The 22,744-nt window shown below is 42.4% G+C and overlaps 1 protein-coding gene across 2 annotated transcripts in view; it reads left to right on the forward strand.

Annotated features, from left to right (window-relative positions):
• The window catches only part of LOC122812352 (hepatic lectin-like), a 274,176-nt gene that overhangs the window by 132,856 nt on the left and 118,576 nt on the right, over window positions 1-22,744 (forward strand). For both annotated transcript variants that reach the window (XM_044084776.1, XM_044084775.1), the window contains one exon: window positions 10,718-10,830. In XM_044084776.1, coding sequence (XP_043940711.1) covers window positions 10,718-10,830 — 113 coding nt within the window. The remainder of the gene's footprint in view (window positions 1-10,717; window positions 10,831-22,744) is intronic.

A 22,744-nucleotide genomic window follows, 5' to 3' on the forward strand; every position in this document is an offset into this window, starting at 1 on the left:
ACCAAAACTCCAGCCCCATCTTCTATTCCCAACAATAATCCTCTACTAATAGCTGATGCCTTCAACAATTACTTCATAGAAACTATTATAACCCTTGCAAAGACACTACCTCCCACACCCCCCAACCCTTTCCAAAACACTAGCAGCCCAGTGCCCTCCTTCCATATACAACCCGTACCAACATCCTATATCTGCAAACTTCTTCAAAAGCTCAAACTCTGTACCCCTTCTGCAGACCACTTACCACCTGAATACCTCCAAATAGCAGCCAAAGTCATTGCATACCCAAAATCCATCCTTATTAACAGAACAATCACAGAAAGTAACATCCCATCCATATGGAAAGTCTCTCACATTATCCCATTACATAAAGGAGGCAAATCCACTGATATCTCTAATTTCCAACCAATTGCACTACTCTCCCTACTGGCCAAAATAATGGAAAAATGTATTCACCACCAACTACTTCAACATCTGCTCCAAAATAATCTACTGGCCAACTGCCAGCATGGCTTCAGACCCTTTCATAGCACAACTACCACCTTGCTAACCTTCACTGACTGTATAAACAGGAATCAAAATAACAACTCCCTATCTTCTGCACTATTCATTGACCTATCAAAAGCCTTTGATATGGTTAACCACAACTTACTAATCAGTGAGCTAAAAGCCCAATTTCTTGACCCACAAGCAATATGTTGGCTTACATTCTATCTAGAAAATAGACAACAAGCAGTACTCTGGGACAACAATCTCTCCTCACCTATTCCCGTAAACATTGGAGTCCCTCAAGGCTCTATTCTAGGCCCTCTTTTATTCTCCATTTTTACTAATAATCTCAACACTATTTTTCCTAAAGCCACCTGCATACAATACGCTGATGACTCAACTTTAATCTGTACAGCTAAGTCATCAACCTCTCTTCAGACCTTGACTCAAACAGTATTTAATACTGTAGAAACATGGTTTACCCACCATTGCCTCCTCCTAAATCCAAAAAAAACCAAATTATTGCTTTTCCCTCCCACCCAAAAATCACCAGAAATCAACTTTACAATTACCTCTAATGATGGAACTACTATTACCCCAGATACTAACGCACGTCCCCTGGGCATAACCATAGATAATAAACTCAGCTACAACGACCATATCAATAACACCATCCAAACTGTTAATAAAAAACTAGGCTCCCTGTATAGACCCAGACCCTACCTCACACCACTAGCGAGAACCTCTATTGCCCAAACTCACCTCATTTCTACCCTTTTCTATGCTTCTGCTATATACACCAACCTATCAAAATACAACAGAAACAAACTGGAAACTAGCTATAACAACATAGCCAGATTTGCCACAGGGAACCCTTTCAGAACCCACCACTGCTACAACCTGAAACAACTAGGATGGTCAGAGCTACAAAACCAACTACTGTATAATCAACTTGTGATCACACAAAAAATTCTTCATCACCCAAATAACACCCCAATCCTCACTAACCTAATCACCCCATATAAAAATATTTCAACACTTCGCTCTGCAAACAAGCTACTAATTTCTAATATCAAATCTAACAATAAAGTGGGGGACTCACTATTTACCAATATTGTGGGCAAAATCTGGAATAACCTTCCTATTACACTCACATCTCACTCATCAACATCTATCTTCAAGAAACACCTAAAAGAACATTAGCAACTACTCTGGCTCTGTCCCTGTTTGAAACCAGACTGAACCATAGTTCATCCCCCTTTTTCTTCTCCCTGCTCTACCCCTATCTTCCCTGCTATGACCTCTTTGTAACTAAACTCCTCAGAAGTCACCTGTACACTAGCTAGTGCTTTGTTTGTTCTTTCTTCTTTCATCGATTTCCTTCATTCTCTTTCTTCTTTCTACCCCATATGTCTCAATAACTCTGAACCCTTGTTGATGATTGTATTCTCCTACACTTGTGCCAATTCTAAACTTTCCTTTGCCTCTATACTTATTTCTTAAACATAAGTCTCATTTTTATATCTTTTCTCTATCCAAATATTGTTAATCCTCTCATGTGTAGTAATTCATAGAAATATGCTTTTTAAGTATTGAACTTTTAACTATTGTAGACTTGTTTTATGTATTGTATTTTTAACTACTGTTTTTATGTAAATTTTACGTAACTTTGGAGCTTATCTCCCTGGGCCTCTACTGAAAAAGGACATGTATCCAGCTAGACTAGCCCAGTCAACAAATGTAAAATAAAATAAAAATAAATAAATATCACAAGGTGATTGAGCAAAAGTCCAACAGCAGGTCAATGTGGGAGTGGTTACTGACTTGAAACTGTAGTTTTATTGGCCATTTTGGGTCAATTCCTAACTCCTTGATCTTCCTCTCTTAAATCCCGATTGCCTCGTGGTTTTGGTGTCTTTTCAGACTTGGCTGTTGATGAAGCACCCACCAAGAGGAGAAAACGCTGAGAGAAGAAAGGAGCCACTTTTGAGATTTTAAGTATTTTTCTTCAGATTATTTGCTACGTTTTTCTGCATAGCTGCCTACCTTGAGCAATTTCTGGCTTGTTAAACTTGATTTCTGCATTAGTAACTGTATTTAGAGCACAACCTAGAGCTGTTTACTGAATTTCCTGTTTGCAGTTATTTTTAAAATCGTTTTTTTCTCCAGACTTGCATTTTATCTGTCTCTGGCCTAGCACTCAAGTGTGGGGTCATTTACTGCACTGTTATAACTTGTTGATACTTGTGAACCTCTGCTATCTCTGAAAAAACAAAAAAATCTTGCTTTTTTCCCACTTTTCTGAGATTTAAAAAAGTTCAAGTTACAGGCTTGCTGTTCTGAACTGTTTGTAAGATTCTTGGAGGCCATTTTTTGCTTGGGCTAAAGGGAAGTCTCTCTGTTCATCAGTGGCAGTGGTAAACATTGAGCAGCCTGCCTGCCCCTGTGGGAGTGGTTACTGACTTGAAACTGTAGTTTTATTGGCCATTTTGGGTCAATTCCTAACTCCTTGATCTTCCTCTCTTAAATCCCGATTGCCTCGTGGTTTTGGCATCTTTTCAGACTTGTTGGCTGTTGGTGAAGCACCCACCAAGAGGAGAAAATGCTGAGAGAAGAAAGGAGCCACTTTTGAGATTTTAAGTATTTTTCTTCAGATTATTTGCTAAGTTTTTCTGCATAGCCGCCTACTTTGAGCATTTTCTGGCTTGTTAAACTTGATTTCTGCATTAGTAAATGTATTTAGAGCACAACCTAGAGCTGTTTACTGAATTTCCTGTTTGCAGTTATTTTTAAAATCGTTTTTTCTCAAAACTTGCATTTTATCTGTCTCTGGCCTAGCACTCAAGTGTGGGGTCATTTACTGCACTGTTATAACTTGTTGATACTTGTGAACCTCTGCTATCTCTGAAAAAAAAAAAAAAAAAAATCTTGCTTTTTTCCCACTTTTCTGAGATTTAAAAAAGTTCAGTTACAGGCTTGCTGTTCTGAACTGTTTGTAAGATTCTTGGAGGCCATTTTTTGCTTGGGCTAAAGGGAAGTCTCTCTGTTCATCAGTGGCAGTGGTAAACATTGAGCAGCCTGCCTGCCCCTGTGGGAGTGGTTACTGACTTGAAACTGTAGTTTTATTGGCCATTTTGGGTCAATTCCTAACTCCTTGATCTTCCTCTCTTAAATCTCGATTGCCTCATGGTTTTGGCATCTTTTCAGACTTGTTGGCTGTTGGTGAAGCACCCACCAAGAGGAGAAAACGCTGAGAGAAGAAAGGAGCCACTTTTGAGATTTTAAATATTTTTCTTCAGATTATTTGCTAAGTTTTTCTGCATAGCCGCCTACTTTGAGCATTTTCTGGCTTGTTAAACTTGATTTCTGCATTAGTAACTGTATTTAGAGCACAACCTAGAGCTGTTTACTGAATTTCCTGTTTGCAGTTATTTTTAAAATCGTTTTTTTCTCAAAACTTGCATTTTATCTGTCTCTGGCCTAGCACTCAAGTGTGGGGTCATTTACTGCACTGTTATAACTTGTTGATACTTGTGAACCTCTGCTATCTCTGAAAAAACAAAAAAACAAAAAATCTTGCTTTTTTCCCACTTTTCTGAGATTTAAAAAAGTTCAGTTACAGGCTTGCTGTTCTGAACTGTTTGTAAGTTTCTTGGAGGCCATTTTTTGCTTGGGCTAAAGGGAAGTCTCTCTGTTCATCAGTGGCAGTGATAAACATTGAGCAGCCTGCCTGCCCCTGTGGGAGTGGTTACTGATTTGAAACTGTAGTTTTATTGGCCATTTTGGGTCAATTCCTAACTCCTTGATCTTCCTCTCTTATATCCCTCTTTTGCGCGTTTTTGTGCATAGCGCAACAACGGGCAGTGCCACCTAATTGGGTTTAAACTATTCCTGGCTCCACAAAGTCTGCTCTTCACTTTTTCCCTTAGAACTGCTCTAGCTCTCAATTTAAACACCATATTCTCATTCTAAGGCCCTTCACTGGTCCAAATAAATAATCTTACAAGTTAGCACTATTAAACCATAAGCACTACTTACTCTTATACTCTTTACGACTACCTTGTCCCCTGTTGGTCTGTCTTAATTCAGTTTCCCTATATTACACTAGCATGTTCAAAGGTCAGTCAATGGTTTCCTCTCCAGTCCAGCTGGTGAATCTGGGAATTTTGAGGCAATGTTACAACTGTCTCATGTACATGGACAACCCTCTCCTCCTCCGAACAGGTTCAGATATATGTGAGAGATGCAACCATATAGCCAAACTGGAGGCTGAGCTCTCTCATCTCAAAACTGGTGAAACCAGTCAGGAGGAAAAGGCAACCTCACACAACACAATTCCAGTATCACATAGTCCCACCACATCAGCGAACCAAACACATAAATACACAAAAACATACTCGGAGGCTCTAAATAAAAATCTACCTAAGCAACAGAGACCTCCAAAGCAGACATCCAAGCAAACGCTACCCCAAAACAAAACACGCACAACACATAGCCCACAAAGTCAGTGTGCCAAGCAGCCACAGCCTTTAAGGCTGAATAACACACCTGATACTCTTGTAATAGGTGACTCTATTGTCAGACACACTGACGTCCCGCTCACCAGGCTGAATAAAGAGAAGGTCACAGTGAGCTGCCTGCCGGGTGCTAGGATCCGCCACATAACGCAAGCACTCAGGTCACTCCAAAGCAAATACAAATATGGCTCAGTCATTGTATATGCTGGTGTGAATGACCTGAGACGTACCTCCCTGGAATACATGAAAACAGACATAGAGGAGCTCTCTGATCATGTAGCCCAGGCCGGTATGACCCTGACCTTGAGCAGCATCTTACCCTCACCTAGAATGATGCCACAGTACAAAGACAACATGATCGATTTTAACAATTGGCTAAAATTTTGGTGTCATTCTAAGGGGATCCAGTGTCTGTCAGCCTGGGATGACATGCTCGACAAGCCACATTGCTTTGCTAGGGACGGCTTGCACCTGTCACCACTGGGCTTTCGGATATTGGCAAAGGCTCTTGCCACCCCCATAGTGCCTTTTTTAGGCAAGGCTTAAAAGTCAAACCCACCTCCACAGACAGCACAAGAAACAAGAAACTAAGGGTAATGCTGCTAAACGTCAGAAGTCTTAACCTCAAGATGCATGCACTCGAAGCTCTCCTCAGTATGGAGAACATCGATATCTGTGCAGTGACAGAAACCTGGTTCAAGGCTCCAGAGAGCACCCCAGCACTACCAGGTTATACCTCATATCATGCTTTTTGGCCCCAAAACCTGGACCGAACCACAAAAGGAGGGGGAGTGTCCATATTTATCAAGGATATCCACACCTCCAGGTTAGTGGCATTGCACGAAGTATCGGAGACCATCCATGTGCAACTAACAGTGGGCAAGACTGCTTTTCAGTTTATAGCATCCTACAGACCACCCTCTCAAAGTCAGGAATCCCACTCGGCTTTCCTGAAAACATTGGAGAACATGAAGATCTCTCCAAACACCATTATATTGGGCGACTTCAACTACCCAAACATAGACTGGGAGCACTACTCAAGCCCCAGCACCTTAGCCCAAAAGTTCCTGGAAATTATAAACTCAAATGCTATGGAACAACTAGTCACCACTCCCACAAGAGGGGATAACATACTAGACCTGACCATTACCAACATGGGGACGCTATCCTCCACACCTGAAGTATATCCCTCATTGGTAAGATCAGACCATAAATTAATTTCACTGGATGCCCACATCCCGACCCCACCCCCAGCCCAGAAAACCACAGTGAAAAACTTCTCAAAAGCGAACTTCTCACTTCTCAAAACTGAAGTGGAATCCTTCAAGGCCCCAGGGCCAGTGGAAACTACGGCCCAAACTGCAGAATCCTATATAAACGCATTCTATGGACATCTCCAGGAATGCATGGATCATGCTATCCCAAACAAAACCAAAACCCAAACATCCAAAGGCAGGTGTCCAGTCTGGTGGACCCCAGCCATAAATAAACTGTACAACAGAAGGAGGAAGATACTACATGATAGAGCAAAATCCCTAATAGGGAAGGCATCCCTGATCAGTACTAGCAAAAAATTATGATCCCTCATAAAATCCTCCAAGGCCAGCTTCGAGAGAAAAATTGCTCAGGACACTAAAGACAATCATAAGGCTTTTTTCAGTTATGTTAGTAAACTGGGATGCAACTCCCAGACTTGTTCTGAGTTGATTCTAAATGACAAAAAATACACTGAACCCACAGACATCGCCAATATCCTGGCAGACAGGTTCAGTGCAAACTTCTCCACCCCCTCCCCCCAAAAAAAGAGCAAGTATCTATCCCGGCAGAGGGCTGCCTCCCAAACATCACTGATGCTCAGGTGAAGGCTGCCCTCTCCAAAGCAAAAAACACTGCTTCCATGGGACCAGATGGCGTCCCGGGTTGCATCCTACATGAACTCCAAGAAGAACTAATCCCTCAAATAAAACAGCTGTACAATCTCAGCCTCACTACAGGATATGTGCCCACAGAATGGCGTACAGAAACAGTGGTCCCACTCCACAAAGGTGGAGCCTCCACGGACCCTGGAAACTATCGCCCCATAAGCCTGACTAGCTTAGTCTGCAAGGTTATGGAGAGGATCATCATGGAGCTCATAAACAAAGACATTGGGGACCTACAGACACTAGATCCTACCCAGTTCGGCTTCGTCAAGGGCAGATCCTGCCTTTTGAACCTGGTTGACTTCTTTGAAACAGTCACCAAAGCCATAGATGAAGGGAAGGTAGTCCACACAGCCTATCTGGACCGAGCAAAGGCATTTGACACAATACCCCACTCGGGCATCATAGATAAGCTATCCAGCTTAAATATAAATCCCTATGTCACAAGATGGGTCGCAAACTGGCTCAAAGACAGAACCCACAGAGTGAGAGTTGCTGGAGCCATGTCAGACTCGAAACCGGTCACAAGTGGCGTCCCACAAGGTTCTGTCCTGGGACCGCTCTTGTTCGGTATATACTTTTCCAAGGTACAGGCCAATGTGGGAGGACTATGGCTCACCAAGTTCGCAGACGACTGCAAACTAGGCGCCATAATAAACTCTCCAGCTGACACAAACATCCTTCAAAAAGGTCTCACAGAGACGGATAACTGGTGCCAGAGCCATGGTCTAAAGCAAAATGCCAAAAAGTGTATAGTCATACCCTTTGGCAAGAACAATGTGCCCACAAATTACCACATAGGCGGTAACCCATTAAGTACAGAGAATGTAATTAGGGATCTGGGGACCCAAGTTGATAGCAATCTCTCCTTTGACAACCACATTGCCAAAGTGGTTAGAAAGACCTTTTACATAGCCCACCTCATCATGAAAGGATTCACATCTAGATCAAGAGAGGTAATCGTGCCCCTTTATTCATCCCTCATCAGGCCCATCATAGAATACAATGCCCCTTTTGGGATGTACCTTACCCGACACCTGCAGCAATTAGAAAGACCCCAAAAGTACCTCACCAAGAGGATCAAGGGACTCAAACGGATGCCATATGCTGCTCAGTTAAAAAAACTCCAGCTCTACTCAGTTGCATACCGCCTACTTCGAGGCGATCTATGCCTGACATATAAAGCTATGTCCAATCCAGAATTAATGGACATGCTCCACCTCAGTAAATCTAAATCCCTTAGAGCCACACGCTCGAGGGACTTAAACCTCAGCACTGAAATAAATAGAACTTGCTGGAGGGACAGATTCATAACCCAGAGGCTCCCTTCGCTCTGGAACAGAATTCCAATTCATGTTAGGCAGAGCACCTCACTGAATCTCTTCAAGAAGAATCTTGATGAGTGGATAGGGGATTGTAGGTTTGTCCCGGGGATTACTTCTGTGTCACTATTAGACAGAGGCACAGCAAACTAAACCTTAAAAAGGGCACAGTATACTCAAATCAAGGGGTGGCATAAGCCAAACAAAATCAGGTTAGGCTTATAATTGCCCCAGGGTAGATAGCCTAGTATGAACCTATGAACCTATGAACCTATGATATTCAAATACAGACCACTTCTTTGACCATAAAGTAATAGACTTTGAAGTTTCCATATTACTGTTTACTTGTGGGTTCAGAAAGCACCAATATAACACATAGGAGCTGGTAAGTATGCAGCCAAGCAACCATACCATGTAGCAAGATTGTAGCAATTGCCCAAACAAGACAATGCCACATGACATCATTATCAAATATTTAAAGGCACTATATATTACTATGCTTGCAGTAACATACACCCATGCACCACATGCATACACAAGCATGTGCATATATGTGTGTGTGTGTGTGTGTGTGTGTGTGTGTGTGTGTGTGTGTGTGTGTGTGTGTGTGTGTGTGTGTGTGTATACACACATATATAGTGGCAATCACCAAATCTATATAAAACATCACTGTTACTAAAGTCAACATGCTAATGTCGACAAATAAACTTTGTCATGGTTCTCCACATGTTCTGAGATTATTACTCAGACCTTGCAAGTTTCAATACAGTGTTTTTGCATGGTGGCAATCCCTCTCTGCAACCCCATGCTCCTCTGCTAATTATTTATTCCAACTTTGAGAACGTACAATCCCCAGGGAAGAGTATATTCCACAACCCTAAGAACTGTGCAATCTCACATAGCTGTCAGCTATCACAGTATGCAGCATTTGGCCATCATCAGGCAGATTGTCTCCATTAAATCTTATCTATGAAAACACTGGCCAGTCCATGACTCCCTGCAGCAGTCTTAGAGTAGGGTGCTTGTGACATCATTTCCTGGTCTGAGATGTCATATATGTCAGGTGATTTTTTTTTTATGATCCAGGTATGAGGTTCTAGGTAGAACAGGGAAATGCTTTAATATATCCAGAATATGTTACTGTTTCACCTTTTGCAGAATTTCCTGTTTATGAAATGGAACAGATGTTTCTTATTTTATTTTGTTTTATTTACTTATTTGTTTGTTTGCTTGCTTGTTTACATTTTTGCTTTCCAAGTAGAGCATTGATCACAGTGCAACCAGTTGCAGCTTTGAAGTGATACATTAGGACATGCTATTTACAATCTGTATTATACCAACAGACAGTGAAGTTGAAGCATAAATATCTAGTGTTTGTCTGCCATTTTCTTCTGGAAGACTTTATTTATTTGTTTATTTATTTATTTATTTATTGCTTGCAGTCCAAGTTGGTGGACTACTCCAAAATTACCCTTTCTGGTCTTGCTATTACAGTACAATACAATAAGAAATCTCAGTCATTATGGCTACATCTTATCCTAAAAGCTCTGTTAAGCAAAATTCCATTTTTCCATCCATGTTTTTCATGGATGGAAATGGCTTCTTGAACTAAATGTTGTAGTATATTTTTGCATCTGTAAATATGTGGGTGTTATACTCTATCCTGTATCTGTAAATATGTTTTGTTCATTTCTTATGTGATCCTATTCACTCAGGCTGTACCTGCAAAGGGTCCATTGAGATCAGTGCACTACCCTGGTAAACAAATACAATTAAATAAATAAGCAACATTATTAAATGAAATACATGAATAAAAAAAATGAACATCAATCTTGGTGATTATGACAGATATACAGTAAATAAGTGCACATTCTGTAAATAAAAGCAATATTATCAAAGGTCAAAACAAGAGTACAACATTCAAATAAATGCTCCTGGTTATAGCAACTATATAAAAAGTAATTAAATGTAAAATTAACAAAGATAAGTAGAAATTAAGGGACCATTTCCAAAAGACTTCTTCTCAGTGTCAGTGACTTATTATGGTGTATTATACCAGAGCAAAACAACTTACACAGACAGTATCTCTTCTGGAATCTGACCTCTGACCTCTGGTGTCAGCCTATTTATAGATAAGACATACACCAAAGTAAGTCACTTACACAGAGAGCAACTCTTTTGGAATCTGCCCCTAAATGTAATCGACATGCAACTGGCCAAAAAGATGAGCTTAGAAAACAGAGGAAAAGGATTTTTATAAAACAGAAGATATAAAAGCAACAGTAGTTAGCTTCCCCAAGGCAGAGCTGGACAGGGGAGGGAGCATGAATGCATTGTAGGATAAAGAATCTAATATTTAATTTTGGAAAATGTGCTTTTGCTTGTATAGATGTTTATTTATCTTTTCTGTAATAGAGATAAAGTATAGAAGAGTTATTAGTAATGACTTCTACATTTTTCTATGCAGGATTTTATAAAATCCATAACAAACAACAACCGCTATTGGATTGGGCTTAGTGACCATGTAAAAGAAGGAGACTGGCACTGGATAGATGGCACAGATTACAAAAGCAATGTAAAGTAAGTATGGAGTGCACAGTATTCAGTACCTACTACCCTACTATTCCAGGAATAAATCAGAGGGCCAATTAGCTGCCCTTACTGTGGATTGTTGAGTCATTCACCAATATGGTAAAATATGATCAGTTTACCTTCAACAGTTATACAGCCACCTCAGTTTCAGGGTTTAAAGTGAATAAAACAGAATGACAGAAAATAAGGTTAAGATATTTTTTAGCTTTTATGTCCATTACATGAACCTGCAGGAGCTTGAGAAGGGCAGTGTCCTTAATGGTATGGAATGCAAAGCACAGACCTTCTTGTAAGAGCCTGTAAGATACAAAGTGAAGCAAAAGAGCTTCAAGCCTTTCCTGGTAGCTCAGGGGTTTTAGACTACCAATCTTCCAGGTTAGAAACCTCTAGGGCCTTTCCAGTTGCTTAATATAAGGAAATAGGAAATCGTTACATCCAAAAAGGGAGATGTACTCTATAATAGGTCTAATTAGAACAGTATACGAGGGTTATACAACCTCATTTGACCTGGATGATATATTTTAGATATTAGTTGTGCTACATCAGATGATTTCCTGATTTTGAATACCTATATCAACATAATTTTGTTAAGAAATATGCAGTTGACTAATTTTGTTATATAGACGACTTAATATTTGTTTGTCGGGGGGACAGGATTAAGTTCAACATTTTGCAGATGATTTACAAAATAACAGATTTAATATTAAATTTGGCGCTTTGCAGATGGGGGTAAGTGTGTCTTTTTTTAGATTTGAAATTATTAGGCCTTAGTAATGGGAAAATACAAACTACTATTCACAGAAAATTTGTGGATGGGGGTAATGGTTGCAATGCAGAAGTTGCCATCTGCCCCATCTTATCTCTTCTCTTCCATATGGAAAATCTTTACGTATTAGTAAACTTTGTGATAGTGGTTTCATCTTTTGCGGAGGAAATAAATGAGGGTGTTAAAATGTTTATAAATCAAGGTTAGGACAAAAGAGTGGTTTTTGGAAGCTTCTCAAAAAGTTATGGAAAAAATGTAATATGAGCGGTATAAATCATGAATCTGATACGACATACATAAATATGTGGTAGTGATACATTACTGTTTCTGGATAAGGTGTATAAAGTTACAAATACTCCCTGCAATGTATAGTAATATCCCCCAAGGATTAAGATTGAAAAGATAAATAATATGGATAGTCAAAAGAAAAAAAGGTTATTTTGTAACTACTTATAACATTTTAAGTGAACAAATTGCATGGGCCGGATTTACGAAAGCTTGCATGGAGTGCAAGAAGAGTGTAGGAGCTCACGGCAGCAATATGTCTATCGTACAATCCAGGTACAGCCGGCAGAGGCGTGCACGAGAGCTGCTAAAGCTACTCTTGCACGGACAGCATCATGGTATGCAAATTACCTCATTTGCTGCTGAAAGCTATGCAAATGAGGTAAATTTGTAATCCAGGAAACACTAACCTGTCCATGGAAGATTAGTGTTATCTGTAGAAATGTACTCCATTGGTAACGGAGTACCGCTCTGCAAATAGCTAAACGGAGCTATGACAGCTCCAAATAAAGGATGCATATAGTTGAGGAAGCATGCCAATGACCAGATATAAGGCCATTGGCATTTATAAATGTTTAAAATTATTAAAATCTAGCTTTTTTTTCCAATGTTTAAGCATAGCGCAGCACTGCGCAAACGTGTGGCACTTTAAAAAACAAGAAAATGATTTAAAAATAGCCAAAAATAGGCATTTTCACTAAAAAGCTTATCCTGCCATGCAGGTGAATGGCAGGCTGAAGACAACATAGCCACTGAGTAGTGGTTGCTAAGTGGGGGAAGCTCAGTGTGAGAGATGTAACCATGCATTAGTGGACAATCCTATGCAAATGAGTATAAGGATAGTGAATCCCAGTTTTCACCAGCATGTGAGCCATATCCCAAGAGTGTAAGCGTAGGAGTAGGTGAGTAGTTGAGTACAATATAGGTGACATCATGAGGGGGTATGTCAGAAAGGCTGTAAGCTAATTGGAGCACAGTGGCTTGTGTTTGCCCTGAGTTGCTCAGGATTGCAAGAGGCATGCCTACAGTTGTCCTATTTGAAAACTTGAAACCAAAGGTGCACACTGTTAAAATATCAGAAATTTCTTGCAAACATGCACACAGCGTGTGCACTCGTGTGCACACGTGTGCACTCGTGTGTGCGTGTTTGCGCGGCGCTGCTCCAAGCGGAAACAGAAAGGGAAAAGAAAGGAAAAGAAGTAGTAGGAAGTTAACCAAGGAGAACTAGCAGAGCTGCCAGGTGAAATATATGAGAATCCACCAATTACACAGACAGCAGACTAGCCCAGCCCAGCACTTTAAACTCTGCAAACACCATCCCCCCTGTTTTTTTCCCAAGAACTCTGCAACACTGCAGTATACAAAGAGGGAAAGCTTAAAAATTTTAAGTCAGACAAAATGTTAGGTGCTGCTCTTGCTATCATAAACCAACATGTGCAAGGTGCTGAGGGTGGTGATGTTGTGAATGCTGCTGAGCAACTCTTAGTGAGGAAATGAAGACGAGTGTACAGACCCAGGGTAACCTACCAGGGGCTATATGAGCTGGAGATAGTGGAGCGCTATAGGGTGGACAGAGACCTCCTGCAGCAAATTGTTGAGCTGTGCCGGCCACGCCTCACACACAGAACCAACAGAGGGGAACCCATCCCAGTGGATACCAAGGTATGTGTTGGCATAAGAATACTAGCTACAGGTACCTTCCAGAGACCAAGTGGTGATATGATGGGGATTTCACAGGCATCAGCATCCAGGGTACTCCACCAGTTCCTGGATGCCATGTCAGCACATGTTGGTGACCACGTATATTTCCCCAATTCCTGTGAGGCATTGGCCAGCAATATGCATCTTTTCCACCAAATAGCAGAATACCCTGAGGTAGTGGGTGCAATAGACTGCACGCACATATGCATCAAAGCACCACCAGTTGAGCGGGGTAGGGTCTACATCAACCGCAAGGGCTTCCCCTCCATCACCTGCCAGGTCGTGTACGATGCTCTGGGCATAATAATGAATGTGTGTGCTGGCTGCCCTGGAAGCTATCACGATTCCCACATCTGGCATCTGACGCAGCTGTACCACAGATTTGGCAATGGGGACATCCCTGATGGTCACCTAGTGGGGGATGCTGGATACGCACTGGAGCCATGACTGATGGCACCCATCAGAAACGCACACACATCTAAACAAGAACTCCATAATGAGACACACGCACAAACAAGAAACATAATTGAGCATGTGTTTGGGATGCTCAAGTCATGGTTCCGGTGCCTGGACACATCTGGTGGAGCCTTGCAGTACTCACCAACTACATGTACCCAAATTGTTATGGTATGTGCCATGCTACACAATATGATCCTGCAGAAACAGCTGCAGCAGGAACAACATGGGGCAGGGCCAAACAGCCCCCACCATTGCCAAGGCCTGCACAGGCACAGCGTGACTCGGAGGAGGAACAACCTGAACCTGCCCCAGTGGGCAGAAGGAGGCGTGCCCAGTATGCCCTGGCCTTGGCAAAGAGGCAATGCATAGCACTTACACTGACTCAGTAGGAACCCTGGAAATGACACATTTCTCTGACTTGCACATACAGTAAAAGGGATGCCTAACTTGACACTACCTGTTTTCAAACATATATAGGGAGTGTACTATGTGCATCTGACATAGGCAGCCCTGCAGCACCACCTGAGGCATGAATGCCCTATTTTAAGCAATATAAAGCACTGCTAAGTACATTTTACCAGTATCGAGCATATTTAAATACAATTGCATGTAGCTGCGCACCGCATTAACCAGCGCAACGTCGGGCAACGTCAGGCAATGTTGGGCAATGTTGGACAAAGTCGGGCAAAGTCGAGCAAAGTCGGATAAACACGCTCACACCTGCTTTACTGTTCCTTAACCAGTCAGGTCTGCCCAGCAGGAAAATAAAAAGCAGTGACAGGGCTCGAACCCAGGATACTGTGCACTATAGTCATAGTACTGAGCCACTAAGCCATCACAGCATTTTACTGGCACAGACACAACTTAAGTCACTTACACATACCTGTTGGGGGGGGGTCACATACCTAACAGTCACAGCCAGCAGGACAACTGTATACAAATTGCAAACACAAACAAATGCTGTATCATGCCCTCTGAAGAGGCATATGAGTAACCTCCCCCCAGGCATATGCAGACAGATAACAGCAGGCCAGGCAGTGTGAAGTGGGTTGGGTAGGCTATGAAGTCACAAACTAATATGCGTGTAATTGGAAGCAAAGGTCTGTAGTATGGTGGTATGCCTCAAGCCAGTATGATAGGCAACTGTACAGAATGAAATGGAGTACCTGATATAGCAGTGCAGGCCTAGCAAATGTGTATAAGTGTCAGGTGTACCCCTCATCCTATGTACACCCACAGTAACAATCAGGTGTGTCCCCCAGGGTAGAAATGTACAAATAATAGCTGTCCCCCCTGTATGTAGAAATGTTGATAAGTCTATGCAAATTGACTCATGGAAGCCCTGCAGGCACAGCATGCTTCCTGTCGATGTAGAACACAAAGGTGAGCCTTGAAGTAAAAACCAACTTGATTTTTCACACAAATATAGTATATATGCCCATAGTGGGCATGCTCACACACTTAAATTTAGCAAATTTCAGTCAGCAACATACTGAAAGGTCATACAGGGCATGCTCACACACTTAGGCCATGTCTAAGTACAGAAGCGGGCCACACATATCTGGCAGTTCTTACTCCAGACACTTGTCACTTATTCACCAGTCCTGCCTTGCGCACACAGTGATATGAAAACAGACCCATATAATATATTGGACCCCTGTCATAATCAAACTGTAATACAAGTACTTAAGTTTTTCAAAGAAACTGAAAATCCAAAGAAGATCAATAAATCTCCAGTCAGTATCATCAAGAAACAATGAGCACTCCTAACATTATCCAAGCCATGTTCTGGCAAAAATATTGCCAAAGAGTCCATAGAGAACCATGAAGCTTTCTTTCGCTATGTCATAAATATCAATGTAAACTCATATATGTTCTGAGTCAGTGCAAAGTGTAAAGGAATACATGTACATGACTGACATTGCCAACATCTTGTCAGACAGGTTCATAGATATTTACCCCCCCCCCCCACTGACAAAAGGGCCCATTACCATACCTGGAGATTGTGAAAACCCAGAAATCACATATACAATGGTTAAATAGCTCTATCCAAACCTAAAAACATGGTGTCTATGGGATGACATGGTTTCCCTGGCTGTGTCATATGTAAACTCCAAAACAAACAGACCCTGCACCTGAACAATCTGTTGAGACTCACTCTCTGTACAGGATATAAAACTGTTGAATGGGTTACAGCAACGTTTGGCACACTCCACAAGTGTTGGTGCACAACAGACCATGGGTATGATTGTCTTATAAGCCTAATAAGCCTGATCTGCAAGGCCATGGAGTCCATCATTATGGAACTCATAAACAGAGCTATTGGGAGCCTACAAACACCCAACCCTACCCATTTTGGTTTGGTTAGGGGCAGATCGTGGTTCCTAAACCTGCTAGACAGTTTTCAAGGCAGTCACCCATGACATACATCAATTAAATAAGCTACATACAGCCTACATAGACCTTGAAAAGCCCTTTTCCAACATCCCACACACATGTCGTATCCACAAAATCAGCAACCTGTGCATAAACACGTATGTCATCTGATGGATTGCCAACTGGGGCACAGATAGATCCCACAAGGTAAGAATTGTGGTCTCCCTGTTGGACTGTAAGCTGGTAGCAACTGCTGCCCCCCATGGCTCAGTCCTGGGATCCCTCCTGTCTGGTGTATACTTTTCAGAAATACAGTCAAACACACGAGGGCTATGGTTAGCAAAGTTTGTGGATGACTGCAAAAAGGTTGTCATAATCAATGTTTGGGACAACAGAGACATCCTTAAAAAGGGTCTCAGTCAGACAGATGTGGTGTCAAAATTATGGCCTCAAGCTACAGTCATACAAATACCACATAGGTGCCAACACCCTAAATATGGAGGTAGTAATAAGGGATCTATGGACACATGTGGATAGTCATCTCTACTTCCAGAAACGCATTCACAAAATATTTAGAAAATTATGCTATGTGTTCCCACAAATTGCCAAGGTCTTTGCATGTAGGTCAAAGGAGGTTCCCTCTACACATCAGTCATCAGACCCATCAGAGAGTATCACACACACTTGCGATAAATCTGACTAGGCACCTTCAGCAGCTGGAAAGACCACTGAAGTACCTCAACAAGAGGATTACTGGCCTCAAACAGTTGCCCCATGCAACAAGACTGAATTTAACTCAATCTGTACTCTGTTGCATACTGTCTCCTCAGGCAATCTCTGCCCAGCAGACAGGTCCATGTCCAATGCAGAACTGATGTACATGCGCTATCTGAAGTAAGCCCAAGCTCACTGTGCCACATGCTCAAGGGATATCATCATCACAACAATAAATAGAACATGTTGGAGGGATACATTACTAACTCACAGACTTCCCTTGCTTTGGAACAGGCTCCCAACCTACATTAAGCTGAGTCCCTCACTGACACTCTTCCAGAGGAGCCTTGATGAGTGTATGTGAAACTGAACTGTCACACCATGGATCACTTCATCAGCTCTACTACACAGAGGCTGAGGGAACTAACCCCATGTGTGGTGATAGCTGCACACTCTGGCCATACTAATATATGCCTTCAGGCAGATAGCCTATTACCTACCTATGTACCTATATATATGTAGGGGGAACACAGTATGATAAGCCAAAGATGGATGGGCAGAGATGTGTGTAAGAGGGTGACCATGACAGGGAGCCATCCAGGACTGTCCCACCCAGCACACATCCCAATGGCAAAAAAGACATGAGGTGCACATCTCACCCACTGTACATAACAGCCACCAGTATCTGTAATCATTACAGTGTGTGTGGTCCATGTGCCTGCTGTACAACATGACTACACAATGAAGTACACATCTACCATCTGTAGACATATACCTGTCACATAGGTTCATAGGTATGTAGTAGACTATCTTCATGAAGGCATATATTAGCCTAGGCAAGTTGTGCAGCTTTCACCATCCCATTGGGTAGTCTCCTAAGCCCTAGTTCTAATAGTTAGCACCCTAAGCCCCTTTCTAGTGGGGCTGCTGATGTGATGCCTGGCGTGAATTGTCTGTTTCCCATCCACTCATCAAGGTTCCTATTGAAGAGTGTCAGCGAGGGGCTCTGTCTGATGCACATTGAGACTCTGTTCCACAGTAAGGCAAGTGTCTGGGATGGTACTCTATCCCACCAGCATGTTGTATTCATTGTTGTGATAAGGTTCATATCCCTGGAGTGTGTAGTGTGACTCAATTTTGTTATCCATAGATGGAGCATGTTCAACAGTTATGTGTTAGACATGGCTCTGTATGTTAGGCATAGTGTGCCTCTGAGTAGTGATGCAACGGAGAACAGATTTAGTTTTACCAGTTGTGTTGCATAACACAACTGTTTGAGGCCAGTAATCCTCTTGGTGAGGTACCTCTGTGGTCTCTACAGCTGCTGGATATGCTTAGTCGAGTACATCCAAAATGGTGCATTGTACTCAATGATGGGTCTGATGACTTAAGAGTAGAGGGCCACCACTACCTCTTTTGATCCTGATGCAAACCCTTTGTTGATTAGATGGGCCACATAAGATTTCCCAATCACTTTGGCAACATCGTTGTCAAAGGAAAGATGACTATCTACTTGTGTCCCCAGATCCCTTATTACCTTGTCAGTTTTAAGGGGGTAACACCTATGTGGTAGTTTGTGGGTACTTTGTTTTCACCAAAAGGGGTTACTATGCAATCTTCCACATTGAGCTTGAGGCCATGATTCTGATACCACACATCTGTCTCATAGAGTCCCTTCTGGAGAATATTTGTGTCATCCGGGGAATCTATTATGGCAAACACTTTACAGTTCCCAGCAAACGTAGTCAACCACAACCCTCCTGTGTTGGCATGTACTTTTGAGACGTCTATACAAAACAGGAGGGACCCCAGGACTGAACCCTGGGGGACACCAGTTGTTACTGGTGTAGAGTCTGACATGTAGCTAGCAACTCTTAATTTGTGGGATCTATCTGTCAGCCAGTTTGCAATCCATCTTGTGATGTGTGGATTCATGCCCAGGTTGGTGAGTTCATCTATGATGCCTGACTGGGGAATGGTGTCAAAGGCCTTAGCGAGGTATAGGTAGGCTGTGTGGAGCTCATTTCAATCATCTGTAGCCTGGGTAACTGTCTCAAAGAAATCCACCCAGTTCAGGAGGCGTGATCTGCATTTGACGAAGCCAAACTGGGTGTGCTCAACTGTGTGAAGGTTCCCAATGTCTTTATTATTGACTTCCATTATGATTGGCTCCATTGCCTTGTAGATCAGACTCATCAGGCTCATAGAGCATGAATGCCAAGGGTCTTTTGTGGCCCCACCCCTGTGGAGTGGGAAGAACATTGCTGTGCAACATTCTATGGGTACATATCCTGTAGAGAGCATGTAGAGAGAGGTGTAGGTATCCTTGATGAATATGGATACATCCCCATCCTATGTGCTATGATCCAGGTTCTGATGCTGGAAGGTATGGAATGAGTAGTATCCTGGTAGTGCTGGTTTGCTCTCTGGAGACTTGAACTAGGTTTCTGTTACTGCACAGATATCAATATTCTCCATACTGAGAAGTGCCTCAAGTGTGTGCATTTGGAGGCTGAGACTTCTGGCAATGAGTAGCATTTAGCTCACTTTGTGGTAATTTCTGTTGGTTACTGTGTTTAGTTTGTCCTGAGTGACCATTGTTCCACACCTGAAGTCAACGCCTCATTGGTCCGATCTGACCATAAGCTAATTACCCTACATATCCACATTCTGCCCCCACCGCCCATTAAGGAAACCATGTTAAACAATTTCTCCAAAGCCAACTTCATGCATCTTATGACAGAAATGGTGAACTACAGGACACCCATGCAGATGGACAATACAGTTACGACTACTGAATCCTATACAATTGCACTTTATAAGCACTTACATGAGTGAATGGATCATGCTATCCCAAACAGAACCAAGATGCTATCCTCCAAGAAAAGGAAGCCAATCTGGTGGTCCCCTGCCATAAACAAACTGCACAACAGAAGGAAGAAACTGTTGCAAAAGAGGGTAAAATCCCATGAGTCGAGGAGCTCCCTGGTCAGCCTCAGTAAGAAGCTGCGATCCCTGATAACATTCTCCAAAGCTAGTTACAAAAACAAAATCGCCACTGATTCTAAAGACAACCACAAAGCATTCTATAGCTATGTCAGGAATCTCAATGGCAACACTCACATCTGCTCTGAGTTACAGCACAATGGCACTAAATATACAGACCCAACTGATATTGCCAACATCCTGGCAGATAGGATCAGTGCTAACTTTACCCCCCTCTCACCCATGAAAGAGCCCATCTCTATACCGGAAGAATGCAAAGTTGCTGTCATCATGGCTGCACAGGTAAAAACCACTCTCCAAAGCCAGGAACACAACATCTATGGGACCAGATAACATCCCAGGCTGCGTTCTACATGAACTACAGAATGAACTGGCACCACACCTAAGTAACATGTTCAATAATAGCCTGACCTCAGGCTTTGTGCCTGCTGAATGGCGTACAGCGATGGTTATCCCACTACACAAGGGGGAAGCCACCACGGACCCCGGGAACTAGCACCCCATTAGCCTGATGAGCCTGGTCTGCAAGGCCATGGAATGTATCATCATATAACTTATAAACAAAGACATTGGTAATCTCCAAACTCTGGACCACAACCAGTTCAGGTTTGTAAAAGGCAGATCATGTCTCCTAAACCTGATAGACTTCTTTGAAGCAGTCACCAAAGCTGTAGACAAGGGTAAGGTGGTTCACACAGCCTATCTAGATCTTGCCAAGGCTTTCGACACCATCCCCCACTCTGGAATTATAGATAAACTCACTAAACTAGGTATAAATCCCTATGTCACAAGATGGGTTGCTAACTGGCTCACTGACAGAACCAACACTGTGAAAGTAGCAGACTCCAAATCCGACTATAGACCAGTGACAAGTGGAGTACCACAGGGTTCCATCCTGTGCCCTGTCCTGTTTGGTATCTACTTCCCTGAAGTACAGGCTAACACAGAAAGTCTTTGGCTAATGAAGTTCCCAGATGACTGCAAACTAGGAGCCATAATTGAAACTACTAATGATGTGGACATCCTACAAAAGGGCCTCACTGAGACAGATGCCTGGTGTCAAAGCCACGGCCTCAAGCTCAATGCCAAAAGTGCATTGTCATTCCCTTTGGTAAAAACTCTGTACACATGAACTACAACATGGGCGGTAGTATACTTAACACTGAAAGTGTGATAAGAGACCTTGGGACACAGGTGGACAGTAGTCTCTCCTTTGATAATCACATTGCCACAGTAGTCAGGAAATCCTTCTATGTGGCACACCTCCTCACAAAAGTTTTCTCATGCAGAAAAAAAGAGGTCATTGTTCCCCTCTACTCATCACTCATTAGATCCATTATAAAGTACAATGCCCCTTTTGGTATGTACCTCACAAGACATCTACAACAGCTGGAAAGCCAGCAGAAATACCTCACAAAGAGGATTAGCGGCCTCACATACATGCCCTACACAGACCGTCTCAAAACACTCCAGCTTTACTCTGTCGCATATCGCCTACTCAGAGGTGATCTCTGCCTAACATACAAAGGTATGTCAAACAGAGAGCTGTTGGACATGCTCCACGTAAAGAAATCCCAATCCCTCCGAGCTTCAGCCCCAAAACCCGGACCGAAATACAAAAGGAGGGGGTGTATCCATTTTCATAAAGGATACCCACACCTCCAGGTTAGTGGCACAGCACGAGGTCTCGGAGACCATCCAAGTTCAACTAACAGTGGGCAAAGCTGCTTATCAGATTGTAGCCTGCTACAGATCACCTACCATGTCTCAGGACCCTCACTCAGCATTCCTGAGAACACTGGAAAATATAAAGGTCCTACCAAACACCATTATATTAGGAGATTTCAACTACCCAAACATTGACTGGGAGAATTACTCAAGTACAAACTCCTTTGCCCAATGCTTCCTAGAGTTTATAAACTCAAATGCCCTGGAACAGCTGGTCACCATGTCCACTAGAGGTGACAACATACTGGACCTGATCATCACCAACATGGGGAATCAGTGTTCCACACAAGAGGTAAACCCCTCGCTGGTAAGATCAGATCACAAAGTAATCACACTGGACATCCACATCCTGACCCCACCCCCAGTCAAGGAAACCACTGTGAAAAACTTTTCAGAAGCAAACTTCACACTTCTCAAGACCGAAGTGGAAAGTTTCAAAGCCCCCTTGCTACAGGATAATGCTATCCAATCTGCAGAATCCTTTACAAGTGCATTCTATGAGCATCTACAGGGATGCTTGGATTGAGCCATCCCAAGTAAAACCAAGACTCACTCCTCCAAAAAGAGGAAACCAGTCTGGTGTTCCTTGGCCATAAATAAGCTATACAACAGAAGGAGGAAACTACTACATGATAGAGCAAAATTCCAAAAAGGAAAGGCATCACTGATCATTATTAGCAAGAAACTACGATCGCTCATAAAATCATCCAAGGCCAGTTTCTAAAGAAAAATTGCCATGGAATCAAAAGATAACCACAAAACCTTCTTTAGCTATATCAAACATTTAGGTGGCAACTCTCAGATGTGCTCTGAGCTACTGCAAAATGGCAAAAAATACACTGAACCAACTGACATTGCCAACATCCT

This window comes from Protopterus annectens, chromosome 9.part0, assembly GCF_019279795.1.
Source record: "Protopterus annectens isolate FY-2018-M chromosome 9.part0, PAN1.0, whole genome shotgun sequence".
Taxonomy (NCBI): Eukaryota; Metazoa; Chordata; order Ceratodontiformes; family Protopteridae; genus Protopterus; species Protopterus annectens.